The 19,760-nt window shown below is 36.1% G+C and overlaps 2 protein-coding genes across 2 annotated transcripts; both read left to right on the top strand.

Moving 5' to 3' along the window:
* Positions 1 to 5,368: 5,368 nt before the first annotated feature.
* On the top strand, positions 5,369 to 6,307 carry LOC108383456 (olfactory receptor 5J3-like). The gene has a single exon (XM_017639950.3). The coding sequence runs from the start codon at positions 5,369 to 5,371 to the stop codon at positions 6,305 to 6,307; it is 939 nt and encodes a 312-aa protein (XP_017495439.3).
* A 6,583-nt stretch (positions 6,308 to 12,890) lies between these two features.
* Positions 12,891 to 13,823, top strand: LOC108383454 (olfactory receptor 8I2). Its single transcript, XM_017639948.3, has one exon. It carries the CDS (start codon positions 12,891 to 12,893, stop codon positions 13,821 to 13,823), a length of 933 nt encoding a protein of 310 aa, XP_017495437.3.
* The last annotated feature ends 5,937 nt before the right edge of the window (positions 13,824 to 19,760 follow it).

Raw genomic sequence — 19,760 nt, 5'->3', positions numbered from 1 at the left:
TACAAGTTATGATATACAAACAAGATAACTGAAACAGAAAAATTAATTGAACTATTCATAAATTTTTAATGAATTCTGTCATAATACACACCTTATAAAAGAAAGGGCTGGCCTCCAGGATGCAGTTAAAATAACCCAGTTTATGTGTGTGAGGAGTTATATTACAGGAAAAAATATGATTTTTGTTTTTGTCTAAAGCTGACCTTTACCTCATCCTAAAAAATAGTTGCTATATAACCCTTTAAACAGAACCAGATGCTTAAATATTAAAAAGAAAATCCCTGTCCTAGAGTTCTGTGGCAAATGAAGGACATTGTGGCAGATTTGTAGACTACAGACTGGAAAATGAGTAAAATACCCTATATGAGTAACATATCATACATATGTTATAAATTTATAACGACTTTTACATACAGAGAGAGATTCAGTAAATGAAACTGAGTTAAACATATTCCAAGTGTCCTTAAATGTAGCAATAACTAGTCAGTAGGAGGCAAATGAAGACATCATGAGTAAAATGTCTGATACTAGTCTATCAATTCTTATACCAAAGTATCAGGGAAAAAATTGAGAATGGGCACTTTACCCTCCAATCCTTTCACCTCATATATAAAATCAGTTATGGTTCAACATCAACACTCAGAGAAACCAGGGCTCAGCAGATATTTACCTTATAGAACTTTCCTCTTAGCCCACAGAGAATCTCTACCAAATATGCCTTAATTTTTTTATTTCGTGTGTATGGCTTTGAACTTTGTCATTTGGAAAATGGTCCAGCTCATCAAGGAAATAAATTGCTGGCATCACTCAAATTTGGTCATGCTACATTTGCATTATGCTTGTGATTGTTACTTATTAAAAGACCCAAGAGCCAAAGCAAGGAATTTGAAATTTCGCCGTGTGCTGTGAAAAACTATGTGATCATGTTGATGCCCACTTTGAGGGCAATTTTCAGTTGTCCTGTGTTAAATGTGGTCTGTGAACAAATTCCAGCTCTCAGAATCATGGACATCTAAGTAACAGATAGGCATCCCATGTAAACTCAAATCTAAAAAAGCTCTAATAATTGTCTACACTCCCCCACAAAAGCAGCACAATTCAGCGTTACCAATTCAATTCTTTTTCAGTTTAACCAAGGCACATCTCTCTCCATAGATCTTGCATCAATTACTTGTAGATAAGCCTTATGAAGTCTTGGAATTCATAGACTCTCATGTTGCATTCTCAGGTTCCTCAGATGTTCAGTTTTTACTGCAAACTTCCATCACCTGGTGCTTGTGCAGTGTTTACTGGTTGATTGCATCTGAATCTTGGGGACTTGTTTATTCTTCTTTTCTCCTCTCCCCCTTTTTAACATTTAGCCTATCATTTCACCCTGTATTTACTGCCTTGTATATTTTCCATTCTATTCTCCAAGTATCAGCCTACCTAGTATTTCTACACATTCCTTTTATGTCCAGTCAGTATAGTGACAAAAATGTTGAAGTTGAAATTCATCTTAGTGTCTTAACTTGGCTAAATTACTTCTAATATTAAAAAGGTAATCTAGTGTATGAAAACACACACACACAGCCCTAAATTCTACTTAGTAATTGCTTCCACTTCCTCTGGGGTATCGTACTGAAAGAGGTGCATATTGTCCATAATGACTGCCAATAATAATGTATTTATATGTGAAATAAAATGAAATTTTGTGGTTCCTCCTGGTGGCCCCACAGGCAAAGCACTATGCAAGCTGCAGAGGCCCCCAAGTCAGCCATATCATCTGCTGTGCTGTGAAGACGCCCTTCAGCCATTTTTGCTTGTGTCACCAAATTCACAGCCCCCCACTCTGCACCCATGACCAGAGAAAAACCAGCCAGGAATGCTCAAAAGAACATAAACCAGTCTGGTTCTTGTCTCTAGTACAATCCTTTAGGAGAATAATTAGCAATCCTAATCGTTGCTTCCTCTCACACACATGGCATCAGCCTATCCATTGTCTGTTCTTTCAGGACATTGCCCGATATACTGAACCACATAACCTCTTCCCTACACCCACCGCCTGTTGTAAGACAAGTATTTAAGATGTTCCCAAACCAAGGGTTTTGGGAGCAGTTTATGTGAATATGCTGAAGGACTACTATTGGGCCATGGTTCTCACTAAGACTGAACAAACTTTTTCTGAAACGTAACTGTCATGTTGATTTCAGTCAACATAGAATCGCATAGTATTGCATCAACAAATTGAACTTAACACTCTTTAAAACTTAAAAATAATCTGTATTATGTATAATATGTATACATAATGACATTATGTATATCATAATTATCACCAGTGGAGTTCATTTTTAATAATTCAGCTTTTCCTTCTAGAGCCTCATATAGGTGAGACAAGAACATGTGTGACAATTTTCTCTATAACAAAGAAATGGCCAAATAAGTGAACTGCTACAATTTGGAATGACAGTGGGGGAAACTTACTTTCCCTAGGCCTCTCATTATCTGTTTTAATGAAACTGAGTATTCACAGTATGTCTAGGGATTCTGTCCCCCAAAGGCCCTGAGACAGATATAAACACAAGCCGGAAACTAAAAGAAAGAACCAAGCTTCCCTTCAGGTAAGTATTATATTTATATTCTGACAAAGGAATTATAACACTTTCTCCAGTTATCACAAAGAGCAGCTCTCAATACTGTTGTGAATGGAATGTGAAGAAAGAAAGTATCTGCTTCAGATCTATTCCAATGGTTGAGATAAGTGAAACAGAATTACACTTTTGCCAGGTCAACAGGCTGTCTTGAAATAATTAGTGGATCTATTTTTATTTTCTTGGGAAGCTGTATTTGAAGCTTCATGTAATTATGTAAATTCCAAGAGGAAATTTATTGAAAGAAATTCTTTAAAATCTAAGATTAATTATTACAAACTGTTGAATTTTGTAAAATCTGAGGAAAAGCATGGTGATTCATTTGGTCCTGTTACCAAAGCTAATTTTAGTTTATCTTGACAAAGCTAAGATTAATTTTATTAATTTTAATTAATTTTATCTCAACAATGCTTAGATTAGATTATTGTACATAAATGACTTGATAGCAAAAGAACAATGGCATGAAAGGTGGTCCAGATGAACATTACTGTTTGGTAAATGAAAAGTCAGTCAAGACAAAGCTAACTAAACTAAACCAAAAAAGCAAGGATCCCCAAAATTACTTTATGTTCAATATGTTAACACACACAGGGGTCTATAGTCCTTATTTGTTTTACTTGGAGTATATAGCAAATATTTAGAGGATATCTATGGTGTGTTGAGCAGTTTTGTCATATTTTCTTTTTCAATTCTCACAATTACCTCTTGAAAAATGGTTTACAGATGAAACTAATAATTAGGCTAGGAAGTAAGAGTAAGACATGAAATCACAACTTAATGTGGGAAAAGGTAACTAGTCATTCTTTTAAGCCTCTGGTGTTCTGCTAAAATGGATATAACCAAAGCTACCTTGTGGCATGGTTGGCAGTGTTCAAACTGTTACTGTATATCACACTGATTGCAGTAGAGGGTGGAGATCCACACCCATGTCTTCTTCTTTCTATATTCAGTAAAGAATAAATTTCATTATTCCAGAGCAAAGACGGTGGGACTCCATATTCATCAGTGTTCAGTGAAAGTAGATTCTGTTGTCAAATTCGTGTGAAACATGCCTTATATTTATTTTCCGTAGTGGAAATTTCCAAAGCGCAGCAGTGTAGTACATATTCTTGTAAGTCCTGCAGTAAAGAAAACTTTCCTTAAATATTATTTAACAGGTTCCCAAATATATTAGATATCAGAATCTTTTCATGTATTCTGAGTTATGTGATAAAGTTGAAATAAAATTAATTGAATGATCTGACTTTTCCTGAATAAAAAGCCAAATCCAATGTGATCTAATGTGCCAAAAACATACACGCTGTCCTAGCAATTAGATTTGAGGCTTTTGGACTGGGAAACCCCCTTGCTCCCAGAAGATTTGAGCTTTTGAGAAAGCTTGGTTCTTTCTTGTAGTTTCTGGCTTGTGTTTTTATCTGTCTCAGGACTTTTGGAGGACAGAATCCCTAGAGATACTGTGAATACTCGGTTTTATTAAAACAAACAATTTTTCAATATTGAGAAAGTTTTCTGATTGAAACTTAATGAAAAAAAATCTGGTATGGGCTAATTCAAATCATTAAATAATAAATACTATAAAAAATCAGAAGATGAAATGATAAATATCTATTGGAGTAGCAGAGAATACAAGTGTTTTAATAATGACATGTTATAATAAAAAATAAAGTTTGAATTTCTTTTCATTCTCTATTCTAGACATCCCTATTTCTCATTTTCCATTTTTTTTGGTAATTGTTAAGTTTTACTGGATATTACATATATACCTATATTATATATTCTAATTTGTTTATTGCTTTTATTGTTTCACATGTGTCATGTGTATAGTTTGTCAAAATTTAAAACATGTATAGAGAGTAATTTTTCTAGATGTCTCGAATATATAGCATTAAATATTGAGGTTTGTGGGGTAAATGGAAGTGTTCACCCAGAATTTCCATAATCTCCCGCCTGGCCTTAGTCCATTTACATACCGATGCATGTTGACCACAGCAGAGCCTCTGGTCCATCTGCGGCAAAGGGTGGGGAGAAAACGGCCATTCTCTCCTCCCTTCTTTCCTGGTACCTAACTTGTCTGATACCTGCCAGTCACCAGGGACACGCCCAGGGAGTACCTGCTGGAAGGGGCAGGCGGGGGGAGGAGAGTGCAGGTACCACAGCTGGAGAGGACTGGAGACGACAGAGTGAGGGCTGGCCAGCGAATCTGAGCGAGCTGTGAGCAATAGAAACCCTTTCTCCCAACCTGCCCTTCCCCTTGTCCTGCTTCGGTTTCCTCGGATTCATGGGAAACTTGGCCTGGGCTGGGAAACCCCCTTGCTCCCAGCAGCTACATGATTTTTGTTGTTATTGTTCTTTGTTAAGGGATCTTCTTTAGAGTATAAGGTACTTGCTTTGTGCCTGAAATCTGGAATCACGTGTTTTCAAGGATCCATTTCCTGAAGTATTTTTGTTAAACAAATATTCCTATTGAGGCTTTCCAAGGAGATTTTATTTTTCCAAAGGTTCTCATGTGTACATAACGCCAATTCATATCCCCTGGTGAAATAGTAATCCAACTAAAGTTTCATATCAAGCTAATTATTTATGCTTTCAGGAACTGAATTTACTGTGAAATACTATTACCAACTAAAATGTGGTTTTCTCAAGATGCCAGTCATTTGAACTCATATGTGCAAGCTGTGCTCTGGTGATTTTCTTTTTGCTCCTGTTCCCTGCAGATCCCTCGTAGGGGAGGTAAATAAATGGCTGACAGAAATGTCAGCGTGATAACTGAATTCATCCTCCTGGGGATGACTGATGACCCTGAGCTGAGCACTGTCATCTTCGCGCTGTTGCTCCTCATCTATCTCATCACTGTGTTGGGCAGTGTTTGGATTATCACAGTCATTTTGGCTAGTGCCCTGCTCCACTCCCCCAAGTATTTTTTCCTTTGCCAGTTGGCCTTCTTGGATTGCTGCTATTCCTCGGTCTTTATTCCTAAAATGTTGGTGAACTACATAGCCGGACAGAAAGTCATCTCCTACTATGGCTGCTTCCTTCAGTATTCCTTTGTCAACATGTTCCTGACCACTGAATGCTTCCTCCTGGCTGCAATGGCGTATGATCGGTATGTGGCCATTTGCCGACCACTTCACTATAAAGGTCGCATGACCCCCACATTCTGCCTCGTCCTGGTCACTGCTTCCTACCTCCTAGGTTGCGCCAACTCCCTCACTCACCTGAGCGGCTTGCTCGGTCTGTCTTTCTGTGGGCCCAACATCATTAATCATTTTTTCTGTGATATCCCATTACTTTTTCAACTTTCTTGTTCTGATACCCAGTCCAACCAGATTTTATTTATTGTCCTCTCTGGAATGACATCAGTGACCACCTTCCTGATAGTGGTGTTTTCCTATCTTGGAATCCTTCTCACTGTCCTGAAGATACAGTCTAGGAGGAGCAGATTTAAAGCCACCTCCACCTGTGCTTCCCACCTGACCATAGTGACTCTCTTCTACGGGACAGTGATTTTTACTTACCTGGGAACCAGCTCTAGCTGCCCATATAATACAGCCAAAATCTTGTCAGTCTTTTACACCCTTTTGCTGCCAGTACTAAATCTTGTGACCTATGGTGTGAGAAACACAGAGGCCAAAGAAGCAATGAGAAAAATTATTGTGAGAAGAATATTTGCTCAGTGATCATGGATTTTCAAGCAGGAACATTTAAGGAATATTTATTGATGCTACAGGCAGGTACATTGTTAAATACCTTGGGACTTGTGGGAGAAGAAAAGAATGGTATTTTCTAGGCAGCATATGTGTAAAGACATATTCATCATTGGCTTTTGGCAACACACACACATATTACATGCATTATGTGTATCTGTGTCTGCTTATATGTAGATATACATATGCAATGTATTCTGCGAGGGAAGACGACTTTTCTTTACCCTCATAGGTTTATGTTTGAGTATCTGGAAATTAAACTGACAGAAGACAGATGAAAGGGAGAAAAGACAGAGATATTTCATATGTGCACAAATAAACTGGCTTGCTCAGTAATTAGAGATGGGGTGTATATGTCTCTCTGAAGGGGTCAAGGAAAAGGAGAAAAGGCTTCTATGGGGAAAACAAATGGGATCTTAACAGAACAAATGGGGAATAAAGTTTTGTGATCTTTCAGTATGCAGAGCAGGTGGTCTCTGTCTCCTTCCTGCAATATCCCTGGAAGAGAACATTTATGGCAGCTTCACCCTCAGAAGTTTCTTCTTTTCATGGGGTAAAGGAAACTCAGGAAAACCCTCTTTCTGCCTCTGTTAATTCCAAAATGTGTTCAATTTAAAGTAATTTTATGTCACTGTGTAATCTGGATCCTTCCAATTCTCAAATTATTATTTTGAATCTCTACTAACTTCCTATCAATAAACACTGGTTTTAAGTTTTTGAAGAGAATGTTTATTATCTATTGAATAGAATAGATATCTGTTATAATAATAAATCTTATCTGTTAAAATCTATTTCTACAGACTTTTTTCTTATCTCTTGATGGTTAAAGTTATATAAATATGTAACAAATGTGTTATTGCAAATTTTATTTCATTATTTCTATGAAGCCTGCATAATCCCATTGTCAAATATTTTGATTGAATTCATCATAAAAGCATTGCATTTTATAACTAATCACTGTTATAACCAAATTTTCAATAAAAAAACAAACCTCTTACCTAATAAGGGATTCCTTAGGACATGGCATGTAGCGTTCTGAATATTTTGTAATCACAGACTAAAATTTAATTCTATATTAGGCCTACGAGAGTATTCGTCTCCTGTGTTATATTAAACTTGCATTTTAAAATTTTACAAACTAATTTATAGTATATTGATAAAGTCTGTGTATAAAACTTCTTCATTTTTCTAATGGTTTTCATCTCAATAGATTTCTAATAACAGAATTCTTTGGTGAAACAAACATGAATATTTTCATTTTAATATTTTGCTAAATTATTTTCCAAAAGACTTGTATGATATATAATTTCATCGATGCAATTATGTTTATTTAAAAGTTTAACTATTATAACCTATGGACAGAAATATAATGAATGCACTGCATAATAACATCTCATGAATAAGAGAAAAAGTCTAAACAAATAATGTGAAAATTAATGAAGCTACATTGAGTAATCATGCTCTTCAGCCCTTAAATAGCAATGGATTTTATAAGATACAATTTGAGGGCATAAAGTTACTCTGTTCTTTTTACTCAAAAACTGACTTGAGAACATGGTCATTGGTCCAAAATTAAGAAAGCAGAATCACATTAAATCAAATATAAGGAATGAAATGAAGAAATAGCCTTTCAAAAATATTACAAAATTATAGACAGAGGTATTGTTCAGGAATACCATTGAAACCACAAGGAATCCAGATTTCTTTAAAGATTCCTTACTCAAGCTATAAATTGGTAGGGTGAATTTTCCCAGTAGACTAAAATATAGAAGGGCAACAAAAATTAACTTCTCAGATATACTAAGACTTTGTTTATATACAAAGATAGTTTCTCCAGCCATCACTAAGAGAACCAACCAAGCAAAAATTCCCTTTTTTAAATCTACTTTTTCACTTTGAGATGATCTTGTTTCTGACTAGATATTTATGCTTTTTAATAATTAAACCAGTAATTTAATGTAATTATATGACATAGGAATGAATGTGGTCTCCAATTTTAGATCTTCATTTGAAAAATTATTAATTACAAAGACTTGGAAATTTAAAAGAGTTGAAAATGTGTATGCCATATTCTTTTGTTTTTTTTAGTTTTTTAAAAAAATTAAGGTACCATTGATATAGACTCTTATAAAGGTTTCGCAAGAAAAACAATGTGGTTATTATATTCACCCTTATTATTGAGTCCCCCCAAACCCTATTGCAATCACTGTCCATCAGTGTAATAAGATGCCACAGAGTCCCTATTTGTCTTCTCTGAGCTACACTGTCTTCCCCGTGACCCCACACACACCATGTGCACCAATCATGATACCCCACAGTCTTCTTTGCCCTTCCTCACCCCTCCCTTTTGGTAACCACTAGTCCCTTCTTAGAGCCCGTGAGTTTGCTGCTATTTTATTCCTTCATTTTTGCTTCATTGTTATACTCCATAAATGAGGGAAATCATTTGGTGTTTTTCCTTCTCTGCTGGACTTACTTCACTAAGCATAATATCCTCCAGCTCCATCCATGTTGTTGCAAATAGTAGGATTTGTTTCTTTCTTATGGCTAAATAGTATTCCCTTGTGTCTATGTACCACATCTTCTTTACCCATTCATCTACTGATGGACATTTAGGTTGCTTCCATTTCTTGGCTATTGTAAATAGTGCTGGGATAAACATAGGGGTGCATATAGGGTCTTTTTCAAACTGGGCTGCTGCATTCTTAGGGTAAATGACATATTCTTAAGGGAAGAATGCAAGTGCACACATAAAAAGAGTGCAAGTAAACACCATCCTCCCATAAAAGACATCAGAGATTCTTGAGGAACATTTTTCTAGAGATGAGTCCCAGAAAATATAAGATGAACCCATGGCATATTGTGCTGCCAGAATATAAGTGAGGGAAAAAATAAAAGCACAAGAGCAGGTCCAAAGGGCAAAATACACAGAAGGTACTTGATGATAGCTTCATTAGCTAATCTAGAACAATTTAAGCAACAAAATAAAAGATGGAACTCTTGGACAATAACCTGTAGAGCAAAATAATTATCAAAGAGAGCATTTTGGAATAAATAAATGAATACATGTGTGCATACATAGGGAAGAAAGAACAACTTGTTCTTACAGAATAATTTCAACAAAAACATCTTGAAAGAATATGGGGAATGGAAATTTCCCACCAAATACCAGAGTATTAATTGGAAGGGGCTACATATTGATAGATGGCAAAAAGTATGAATGGAATATTTACATTGTCTAAATTATCTCCCCTAAATGTATATAAATTACAAAGAAAAGAATCATAATTGTACAGTGAAAAAGTCCAGCAGACACTAGTATAAGTGATTCAGTTTAACGTCACTAGTGCAATTGCTAATGACATCATATAGCCACTCGCAAGATGAAAAGGGCATTCGTATCAGCTCTCTGGCACTCTTCCCCATAATGAACAAACTCAATTTAAGCATGAGAACACATCAGGCAAACTTAAACTGAGGAATGTTCTACAAACTACTTGACCAGTAATCTTGAAAAGTATCATGGTCATGAAAGAAAAGGAAAGAAAATGGGATTGTCATAGATTACAGGAGACTAAGAAGACATAACATGAATTGCGGCATGATATTCTGGTTGGATCCTGGAGAAGAGAAAAGGGCTTTATGGAAAAACTGGTGAAACTGAATACAATCTGTAGTTTAGTAAATATTATTGTATCAGGGTCAGTTTCTTGGTATTAATAATTTTACTATGAGCATATAAGATATTAACACTCATGAAGCTGGGTGAAGTAGCTATAGAAACTCTCAGTCTGCAAATACCTAAAGAAAAAAATTAAATATAACTGATAAGTAATTAGATCTCAAAATAGTTTTATAAGCAAATATGAAGTCAATTGAGTAAGTATTATTTAAATGTCCATTGATCCTGTAGTAGTCAAACATAGTCCCTACCAATTAACAGCCACTGTATATATTAGCTCTCCAAATATCAGAATATTAAAGGACTGACACACGTTTTGAATCCCAAGAGAGGCAATAAACACTTAATTTTGAGAAAGCAGAGAAAATATGATTCTTGTAGTCTCACACAAATATAGTATCTAATATCTAATAACTGCTTAATAGTTGTGTATTGAAGGGTAAGTAAGAAAATGGGTGGAAATTTGAGATTTCAGGTATACAACCCAATTCTTTCTAAGTTTTATTTTCTCCAGACACATGGGGGGGGGGGGGGGAATGTAGTACTGTTTCTTTTGTCCTAAAATGTGATTATGTTGATTATCAGTATGTGATGTGGAACATCTAGAAAAGTTTTATTTGCCTTTTCAAGATCTCTAATGTGATAACTAGAATTAGAAATGCATTTCATTTTCTTCCTCAGTGAAGAATCTATCTTGTTTCAACCTTGTAATACTAAATCTTTTTTAAAGATAAGTAAAATAAGAGGATGTAATAATCACAGTAGAAAAATGATTTTATTGGATATGTCTGAGATCCTTCTAAGCTAATGTTTGTCAAAGTGTTTGTCAATAGTAATGATCCTGAAGCATTTTGAAAAATTCACTTTTGTGGGTCAATCTCAGACCCACTAACCCAGAATCTTTATAGGGGTATAGCCTAGGAAGCTGCTTTTAGAAAATAAACAAAAAACAAGTGTGATAACAATGTGAACTGAATTTTGGAAGTATGGAATGATTAGAGGCTCATAATTACAGCTTGAGTTGATTGTCATTTAAGGTTTCTTGATCATTTTCTGACATGCATACTTATACTCAGCCAAAGATTTTGTGTAGGTAGCACTGAGCACAGCCAGTAAAAATCACTGAATGTCTGCCTTGAAAATAAATGTGCAACTGATTTGTTGGCATGAATGGTAACGTGTGTATATATATATATTAAAAATAAGTCTGATCTTAAAAACTATACCAATGACATTTTTCAGTATGGCCATGGCCATTGAAACTGAAATACACATAAGTAAGGGATACATATTTTTGAATGCATCCATTGGAGTTGTATCCCAGTCAAATTAAGAACAGGCCTTGGGGCACGATTAAAATACAAATCTCAAGAGGTAAGGGATGCTAATTGATCAGTTCCTTTCTAAGTCTGAGGAAGAGATGATGTAACAGGACTGCTTAACACACTAGATGTAGGAAGACAATCGTCATCATGGGACTGCTTTAGAAAGACACAGGAAGCAAAACTAACCATGTATATGAATCAAGATTTCAGCTAAAAAATTAGATTTTAATTCTCAAGGCATATAAAAATAATCTTAATTAATTATACTAACAACTCATGAGATTCATAACTGTGAGGTAAATACAATGATATGCCAAAAATTAATGACATTGGTGAAAAATTACACAATGTTTTGTCTTTGTGTGGTGTAATCATAAACCTGAAAATAAATGGAAAATAAGCTGAGAGAGAAGGAGATTTCCTCTGGATGAGTAAACCCCAGGTAAGTCTAATTTTTCATCTGATTCTTCTTGTAATTCTGTGTGTGTGTGTGTGTGTCACCCCGATAAACTTTCTCTTTTTTACATGACTGCATCTTCCAGTAACTTTTAAGAAAAGTGCCTTAATGACAGGCAAAATAAAATGCCTTCCTTGACTCAGTGCTTCTTAAATGAATGAATGATTGAGTATATAAATAGGAACACTTGTTTGAACATGGGGGGCCCAAATGATTAAGTCTAAATACTCAACATAAGACCAACTACTGCTCGCCAGTGACTTGGCTATTGGCCGATGTCATAGATAACCAAGTGCTTGTTGGAAATAAAGATGGTTGCTCACTACATACACAAAACAATTTGACTATATTATAGATTAAGTTCCTCATGTGGACTTAGTTCACCAACAGAGAGAAAGAGTATGCTGTAGAGAAATACCTGCATTAGCAGGTAAAGAAGGCAGGCTATTTCTCATTTTCTTTTACTCTTTCTTTTTCCCTTCTCCCTTCCATTCTTTTCTTTCGTCAGTCCTTTTTTTCCACCCTCCTCCCTTTCTTCCTTGTTTCTATTTATTTATTTTACAAAATTTAGAAAACTTTACTGAGTCTAAGTAATTATCACAAATGTCCATCTAAGATCTTATTAAGCTCTTAAAGCAACCCTCCCTGTAAAAGAGTTGTTAGGTATTAAGAAATTAAGACTGCCACACACAAAGGTATCATTACATTCACAAACTATCTCTTCTATGAGTTTTATATCTTCCAGGAGTATCATATAATTTACTCCAAAGATAAATTGGCCAAGTATAAATCCATAAACAGTGGTAGGGATGGCATATCTCAGGAGGAACCTCTTTATTCCAGACAGGTATTTTTTATAGTGTTACCCATTGTGAACTTGCAATTTTTTTCATTAGTGTTTGTCAGTTTTATGCAAACAATGAAAATCATGTAAGTTCTTAATTAACTTGAAGTCCTTAACTATATGCTTTCCATCCGGAGTCTAAGGCATTATTGGGGTCTGAGTCAACTCTGATTATTAGGTCTTCAGGCATAAATCTTTCTCTAACTTTTGTTATTAAGCAGGTAAGCCAAAGGCCTGAGTCAGTAGGAATGGCTGGGAACAATTTCACTGAGGTGACTCTCTTCATCCTCTCTGGATTTGCAGATCACCCTGAACTGCAAGTCAGCCTTTTCATGGTGTTTTTCTTGGTTTACCTATTTACTGTCTTGGGGAACCTTGGACTAATCATGTTAATCAGAATTGATGCTCAGCTTCATACACCTATGTACTTTTTTCTTAGCAATTTAGCATTGATTGACATAGTCTATTCCTCCACTGTAACACCCAAAGCGCTGGTGAATTTCCAATCCGAACAGAAAACCATCTCGTTTGTGGGCTGCTTTGTGCAAATGTACTTTTTTGTCGGTTTGGTGTGCAGTGAGTGTTTCCTTCTGGGATCAATGGCCTATGACCGCTATGCAGCCATCTGCAATCCCTTGTTGTATTCAGTGGTCATGTCCCAGAAAGTGTGTAACTGGCTGGCAGTGATGCCATATACCATAGGCTTCACAAACTCTCTGATATCCGTCTGTGTCATAAGCCGATTGGCTTTCTGTGACTCCAGCATCAGTCACTTCTTCTGTGACACCACCGCCCTGTTGGCTCTGTCCTGCTCAGATGCCTTCAGCACAGAACTGGTGATCTTCATCTTGGCTGGGTTCACGCCTCTCAGTTCTCTTCTCCTCATCGCGGTCACTTATGCTGCCATCATCTCAGCCATCCTGGGCATCCAGTCTGCGGCAGGCAGACAGAAGGCCTTTTCCACCTGCGCGTCCCACCTCATGGGAGTAACTGTCTTCTATGGGTCTCTGATCTTCACATATTTGCAGCCTGACAACACATCATCCCTGATGCAGGCCCAGGTGGCATCTGTGTTCTATACCATTGTCATTCCCATGCTGAATCCACTGATCTATAGTCTGAGGAACAAGGATGTGAAAAATGCTCTCCTGAGAGTCACACAGAGAAAACTATTTCCATGACAGGTGTGTGCATATGACAAAGAAATCCAGCCTGGATGGGTCCAGGCATTTAATTGCTCTAACAATTCAGAATATAGTAGAGTGGCCTCAAAAGACATACCATAAATTAGAGTCTCGGAGAAATTCGAGAGGTGCATCATTATTTTATTTGCTGTGTGGAATATGGAAGGACTGTATTGGGACATCATGTCAGAACATAAATTATTCAGACATAGATGAACAAGGGAAGAAGCATCTGAGCAGTGACTGAACCCATCCCTGAACATCCATGTGCGGCACGCCATCGCCATGGAGCCTGGTGAACAATGAGTAGATGTGCTTTTCATGTGGTTTCACATTGTTTGTCAGCCATCAGCAGACTGAGAGGAGAAAATGAGGAGATGGGAGATGATGACTCGTAATGTTAGAGCGACTAGAGTGATAGTTGAGAGTCTGCGAGCAAAGAAAAGGGTATAGAATGAAGAAAAGTGAATGTAAGCCTGGCTTTGGACGGCGGGCAGTGGGCAGGGAGACTGAGGTCATTTCAGTGAGCAGTAATCAAGGAGAGGGGTATCAATTTCCAATGTATGTTGAAAGGAATTGATGATCAACCTGATGAAGTGCTGTTAAAAGAAACGTGCATATTTATAATATTCTTCTCTCTCCTACAAGACTGTGCACTCCTTGGCAGAAGAGTTTCCTTATTCATATTTGTGCTCTCCACACCACCCAGCAAATGTATCACTGATGAAATTGTGAATAAATATTTTCTTGCTTTCATTTTGCTTGGGGAAGCATAGTGAAAAATTCTTTAAAGTTGAGGATTCTACCTTATTCATATTTGTATCATGCTTTGGTATTTTGACAGTTTGTTTACTGGCATTCAAAAAAATATTCATTTAGTTGAAAATCCTATTTGTAGAAAATTTTCAAAAACACTTCTTACTGATATATTTAAGATGGCACAGTAATTAACAGATACATTATTTTTCATATAAGTTTTTCCTTAGTGGTAAGGGTCTGGAAACAAGTATGAATAAAATTACGCTTTGTATATATGACTTAAACTAATCAGAGTAAACTGGGTAGGAATTCTCATGTATCCTACATCACAAACAAACCTCCCATAAAAAGAATCAATCTTCAGATCTGGGTGTGGCTGAAGGTAGCTCATGTGAAGGGGTCTGTGTATGTATATGTATATATTTGATTTGGGGATTTTCAGTTTTCTTCCATGATATATATTAGCTGGCTCTGTCCCCTTGAAAACTTCATTGAACAATGTGACATTTCACATTATGGTCTATTATGTGACAACTTATGAAACTACTCAAAGATATAATGATTTAGCACTCATAAATTATATATCTAGTTGTTCTTTTCATGCTATTAATGTTTCCTTGTTAGTCTCTTTTTAGGAGCAAACAGCAGGTCATCCTTTTCTGTCTCATCACAAGAAGGAGTAACACATTGTATTTGTCCAAAGTTATGATTAAATGTCCATATGTATTTTCTGATATCCTCTTCATCCGTGTCTGGTATCGTTCCCCTCCTTCTCTCTTCTAGCTGCTCTTTCTGTACCTTCCCTCTAGACTCTGTAATACACATCTCTCCGTAGTGGGTCGTGCATATCTGTGCCTTGGCTTCAGGGTGTCTTCCTGACAGATTCTCCCAGAACTCTTGCTCTTGACCCGTCCAGGTGATATTTGGGACTATGTTCCAGAGGTGATCATAGTGTGTGAAATTTGCCAGACATCTTATTTTGTTTTTACTATGCTCAAGAAAGGCATTCAATTCTAAATATGTTTGATGTATCAGACTTCAAAATAAAGATAGTGAGTGGTTTTATTTTTTCAGTCTCTTAAAACTGGGGTGTCCTTATAATGTTCCTGTTAATCATTTGCATTCCTTGAGTTTGTGTCTGTTTCACTACCTTTATGATATCTTCTCTATCAAAATAAAAAATATGAATGTATTTCCTAACTAGGTCTATTTTAAGAAGTATTGCAGGAATTCCTAAAGATGTAAATTAGTGAAAATAAAATTAATTGAATGAAATTGGCTTTCTGATACCAGATAGAGTCAAATGTACACTTATACTCATTCTCAAAAGTTGGAGGTCCATTGAGAAATTCATTCCAGAGAGTAGTGTAAAATATAGTAGGTGTTTGCATTGGACATACACCTTTCAAAATATGGGGTTGGAGGTACAGATAGATAAACTATTTAAAAATAGCTTAAAAACAACAAATAAAAAAATACATTTTCCAGAAAAGGAAGGTATAAAAATATTGGTATTACAAAATACAAATGTATTAGAGAAATAGAGCAATACAATATTTTTAAGTGTAATAAATTCCTCTAAAAAGACAAGGATTATCAGAGTGAGATGAAATACAAATTGTAGTGAATGACATTTTTTTGCAGTTTTTACCAAAACAAAGTGATGCAAAACATTAGGGTAAAGGAACTCATTTTATAGAGCCTTTTCTTTACTATCTATTTGCCTGAATTCCCTTCCTCTAAATACAGCTCTTTCTTCACCTCTTTCAGTGTGACCCTATCACTGAAGGTCTCTGAAAAAGGTTTTTTAAGAGAGGAAGTCCAACTGTCCCCATGCAGCCCCTCCACACTGGCTGTGTTCTTCTCCACAGTCTTTATCTCCTGTGACTTACCGAATCTTCTTGTTTCTTCTGTTACCCCTCCCCCAGCATACTCATACCCCATAGAATGAATCTCTTAATGCATAGTCCTTTCTCTTCCTTTGCACTGTTCTTTGAACAGGGCCTTTGCACTGGTATCCCACCACCCTGTCATCCAAAACACTTTCCTACTGTGTTCTTGCATGACCAACCCTTCACTTCAAATCTTTTCTCAAATGCCAATTTTTCAGTGACCCTACCTTGAGCATATTACTTCTGATGTTCCTCATACCTTTCCCCCACCACCCCCATGTTTTAAGCTGTTTCATATTTTACTTGTATAAACAATGATAGAAAAACAATTTTAGGGCATTATTTACTATCCTTTGGTTTCCAACATACAGGGCATTTAATATACATGACAGAGAAATTTCAAGGTAGGTGGCTTTAGAAGACTGTATTAAAACAATGGGCAATATATATTAACATTAATTGCAAAGCATATGATGTTTTCCTAACTTGATCATTCAAAACCAAATGTCTTCCAAATATTGCATTTCTAAAATACATACATTACTTCTAGTCCCTAATTCCATCAACGCTCTATTTCTGGTTCCACAAATCTTGGCATTACTCTTGGTAAGGTCTAAATGATGTGGTTATGCATTCTCTTCTAGTAGTGTCCCATTTTATTTGATCTTAGTTAAAGCCCTCTAGTCTTGGGAATGTATCTACTGTGAGTCAGAGTTGATGGGAAGAAACCTGATTCCAATATTATCTGTGTAGAAAATCGTCAATCTCAAATGTTGCTCACAAATTAAATTTTAAAACCATTTTAGGTAAAAAAAATTTCTGTAGTATAAAACTTGTTTTCCTTTGGACAAGTTCTGTTTAAATATCAGTGTGTTTATTTTGTTTTATTTGAGGTGAAAAGAAATCAACCTAAAACGTTTGTTCAGGTCCTGATCAAATGGAAATTGTGATATAAAAGAACCTTGGGAGCTACTGTGAACATAAGTGGAGCAGAGCAGCCTTGCCTCTCATGCTGGTCATTTCAGGGCCCTTATGTACCGGGGGTGGATGATCACAGAACATTTGGTCTTCCGTGGGGACCAATTTCCAAAGAAGACTGCTTGGCCTGTTTTACGTAGCATGTTTCTAAGAATATAAGTTCAAGGACTAATTGCAGCTCCCTTAGGTTTCCAGGAACTTGTTGCCTTTTCCCTTAGAGGCCACACGTTCGAGAGCCTGGGGGTTTGTCCTCCTTTGTGAGGCCCTAATTTTGACTAGAATGGTGGAGAAGGTCTTCCTAGAGAAATACTTCCTTACTCTGTGACTGAAACCATCTGGGATGGAAAGATCCATTTTTCACAATGAAACATTTTTATATTTAAAAGGGTGATATTACCATAGGAGTCAATATGTCCACTAGGAGAAAATTAGAATGTAACAAAATGAAAACAAATCAAAACTTGTAACATCTTGATGAATTTCTCCCAAGTATTTTCTTTTGTTCATATAATGTTTATTTGTCTACCTATAGATTTGAATAATAATTATTATACTGTACAGTCATATCTAATCTCATTTCATGATGAAAAGGCCTTTCTGTTCTTTTATATTTCATAAAATAAAATAAAATAAGATAAAATACAGAACAAGCACACAAAAAGTCAGCCCGTTGCACACGCATGGCTCTGTGGGTGGATGAGGTGACGGCCAGAATAAACCGAGGAGCCTGCACCACGTTTTCCTTGTGATGCTTCAAAAGATACACTGATTACCTGATGAACTCTTCTGGGGGAAGCTAGTGATGGGGCTCTTGTCAATGCTTATACTGAAATTATGTTTTTTGTCAACTGATAATATAACAATAGTCATAATATTTCAAGAAATACCAGTCTATGTATTTAGACTCCTTAGTCTAAATGTTTAATCTATTTCTCCAGTAATGGCTTCTCTACTATTCTACTAAAAAATTTAGGGCATCATAAAGGAAGACAAACCACCAGGCTCTCCACCATGTGGCCTCTAAGGGAAAAGGCAACCAGTTCCTGGAAACCTAAGGGAGCTGCAATTAGTCAAACCTGTGTCCTTGGAAACACGTCAAGCAAAACAGGCCAAGCAGTATTCCTTGGAAAATTGGTCCTCAGAGATAACCAAACATTGCATGTACTCCCAGTATTTGAGGGGCCCTGGAATTAAAAGCCGGGGAAGTAAGAAAGGCTACTATGCTTTCCTTATGTTCACAGGAGCTCCGAGATTCTTTCAGATCAAATTTTCCATTTGAACGGGACCTGAACAAAAGTTCTAGGTTGATTTCTTTTTATCTCAAATAAAAAAAAATGAACACACTAAAATTTAAACAGAACTTGTCTCAGGGAACACAAGCACTATATTATGGAAATTTTCAACGAAAACAGTTATCAAATTTAATTTGTGAGCAACATGTGAGGTTGACAAATTTCTAGACAGTTAATATTGGAATAGTTTTTTTGGCACCAACTCTGGCTCACAGTAAGTATTACTCTTGAGTCTAAAGCGCTTTAGTTAGGATCGAATAGAATGGGGATGCTATGAGATGAGTATGCATATCCATATCATTTAGACTTTACCAAGAATAATGCCAGAATTTGTGGAACCAGAAATAGAGAATTGATGAAATCAGGGTCTACAAGTGATGTACATATATTAGAAGTATAGTATTTGAAAGACATTTGTTTTTGAGTGCTCAAGTTAGGAAAAGATCACATCTTTTGAAATTAATATTCACATGTATTCCATAGTTTTAATACAGCCTCCTAAAGCTACCTAGCTGGAAATTTCTTTGTCATGTATATTAAATGTCATGTATTCTGGAAACAAAGGGATGGTAAATAATGTGTGAAAATAGTTTTTTATCATTGTTTATTATATCTGTAGCATGTTTTCTCACATTTGCTGAAATTAAATGCAAACAGGAATATAGCACTATGAAAATGCTCTCTGGAGTCAATCTATCTTGGTAGAATCATGGTCAACATCTAATTCTGACTATGGATTAGTTACTTAAACTGGATGCTGCTTCTCCTCTTAACAGTGAAGCTACTGGTGGGTGCCTATGGCATTATATTCTCATGTGAACTGTATGCATTTTGAACAGGAAGCATTTAGAACAGGCCAAGTTATTCTAATTATGCCAGATGTTAGCTATTATTACGTCATATCTAAATGTCAGTGTATACCTATTTCTATGTTTGGTCATAAAACTAAGATTTTTTTTTCAGTCGCATTCTGTAACTCACTGATTGTTATCACTTTCTGGCAACATGACAGT

This window comes from Manis javanica, chromosome 11 (genome assembly GCF_040802235.1).
Source record: "Manis javanica isolate MJ-LG chromosome 11, MJ_LKY, whole genome shotgun sequence".
NCBI lineage: Eukaryota > Metazoa > Chordata > Mammalia > Pholidota > Manidae > Manis > Manis javanica.
This window is presented reverse-complemented; position numbering and strand designations above follow the sequence as displayed.

Excerpts from the sequence above, each read along its gene's own strand:
- LOC108383454 (XM_017639948.3), top strand. The coding sequence starts at position 12,891 with ATGGCTGGGAACAATTTCACTGAGGTGACTCTCTTCATCCTCTCTGGA.
- LOC108383456 (XM_017639950.3), top strand. The coding sequence starts at position 5,369 with ATGGCTGACAGAAATGTCAGCGTGATAACTGAATTCATCCTCCTGGGG.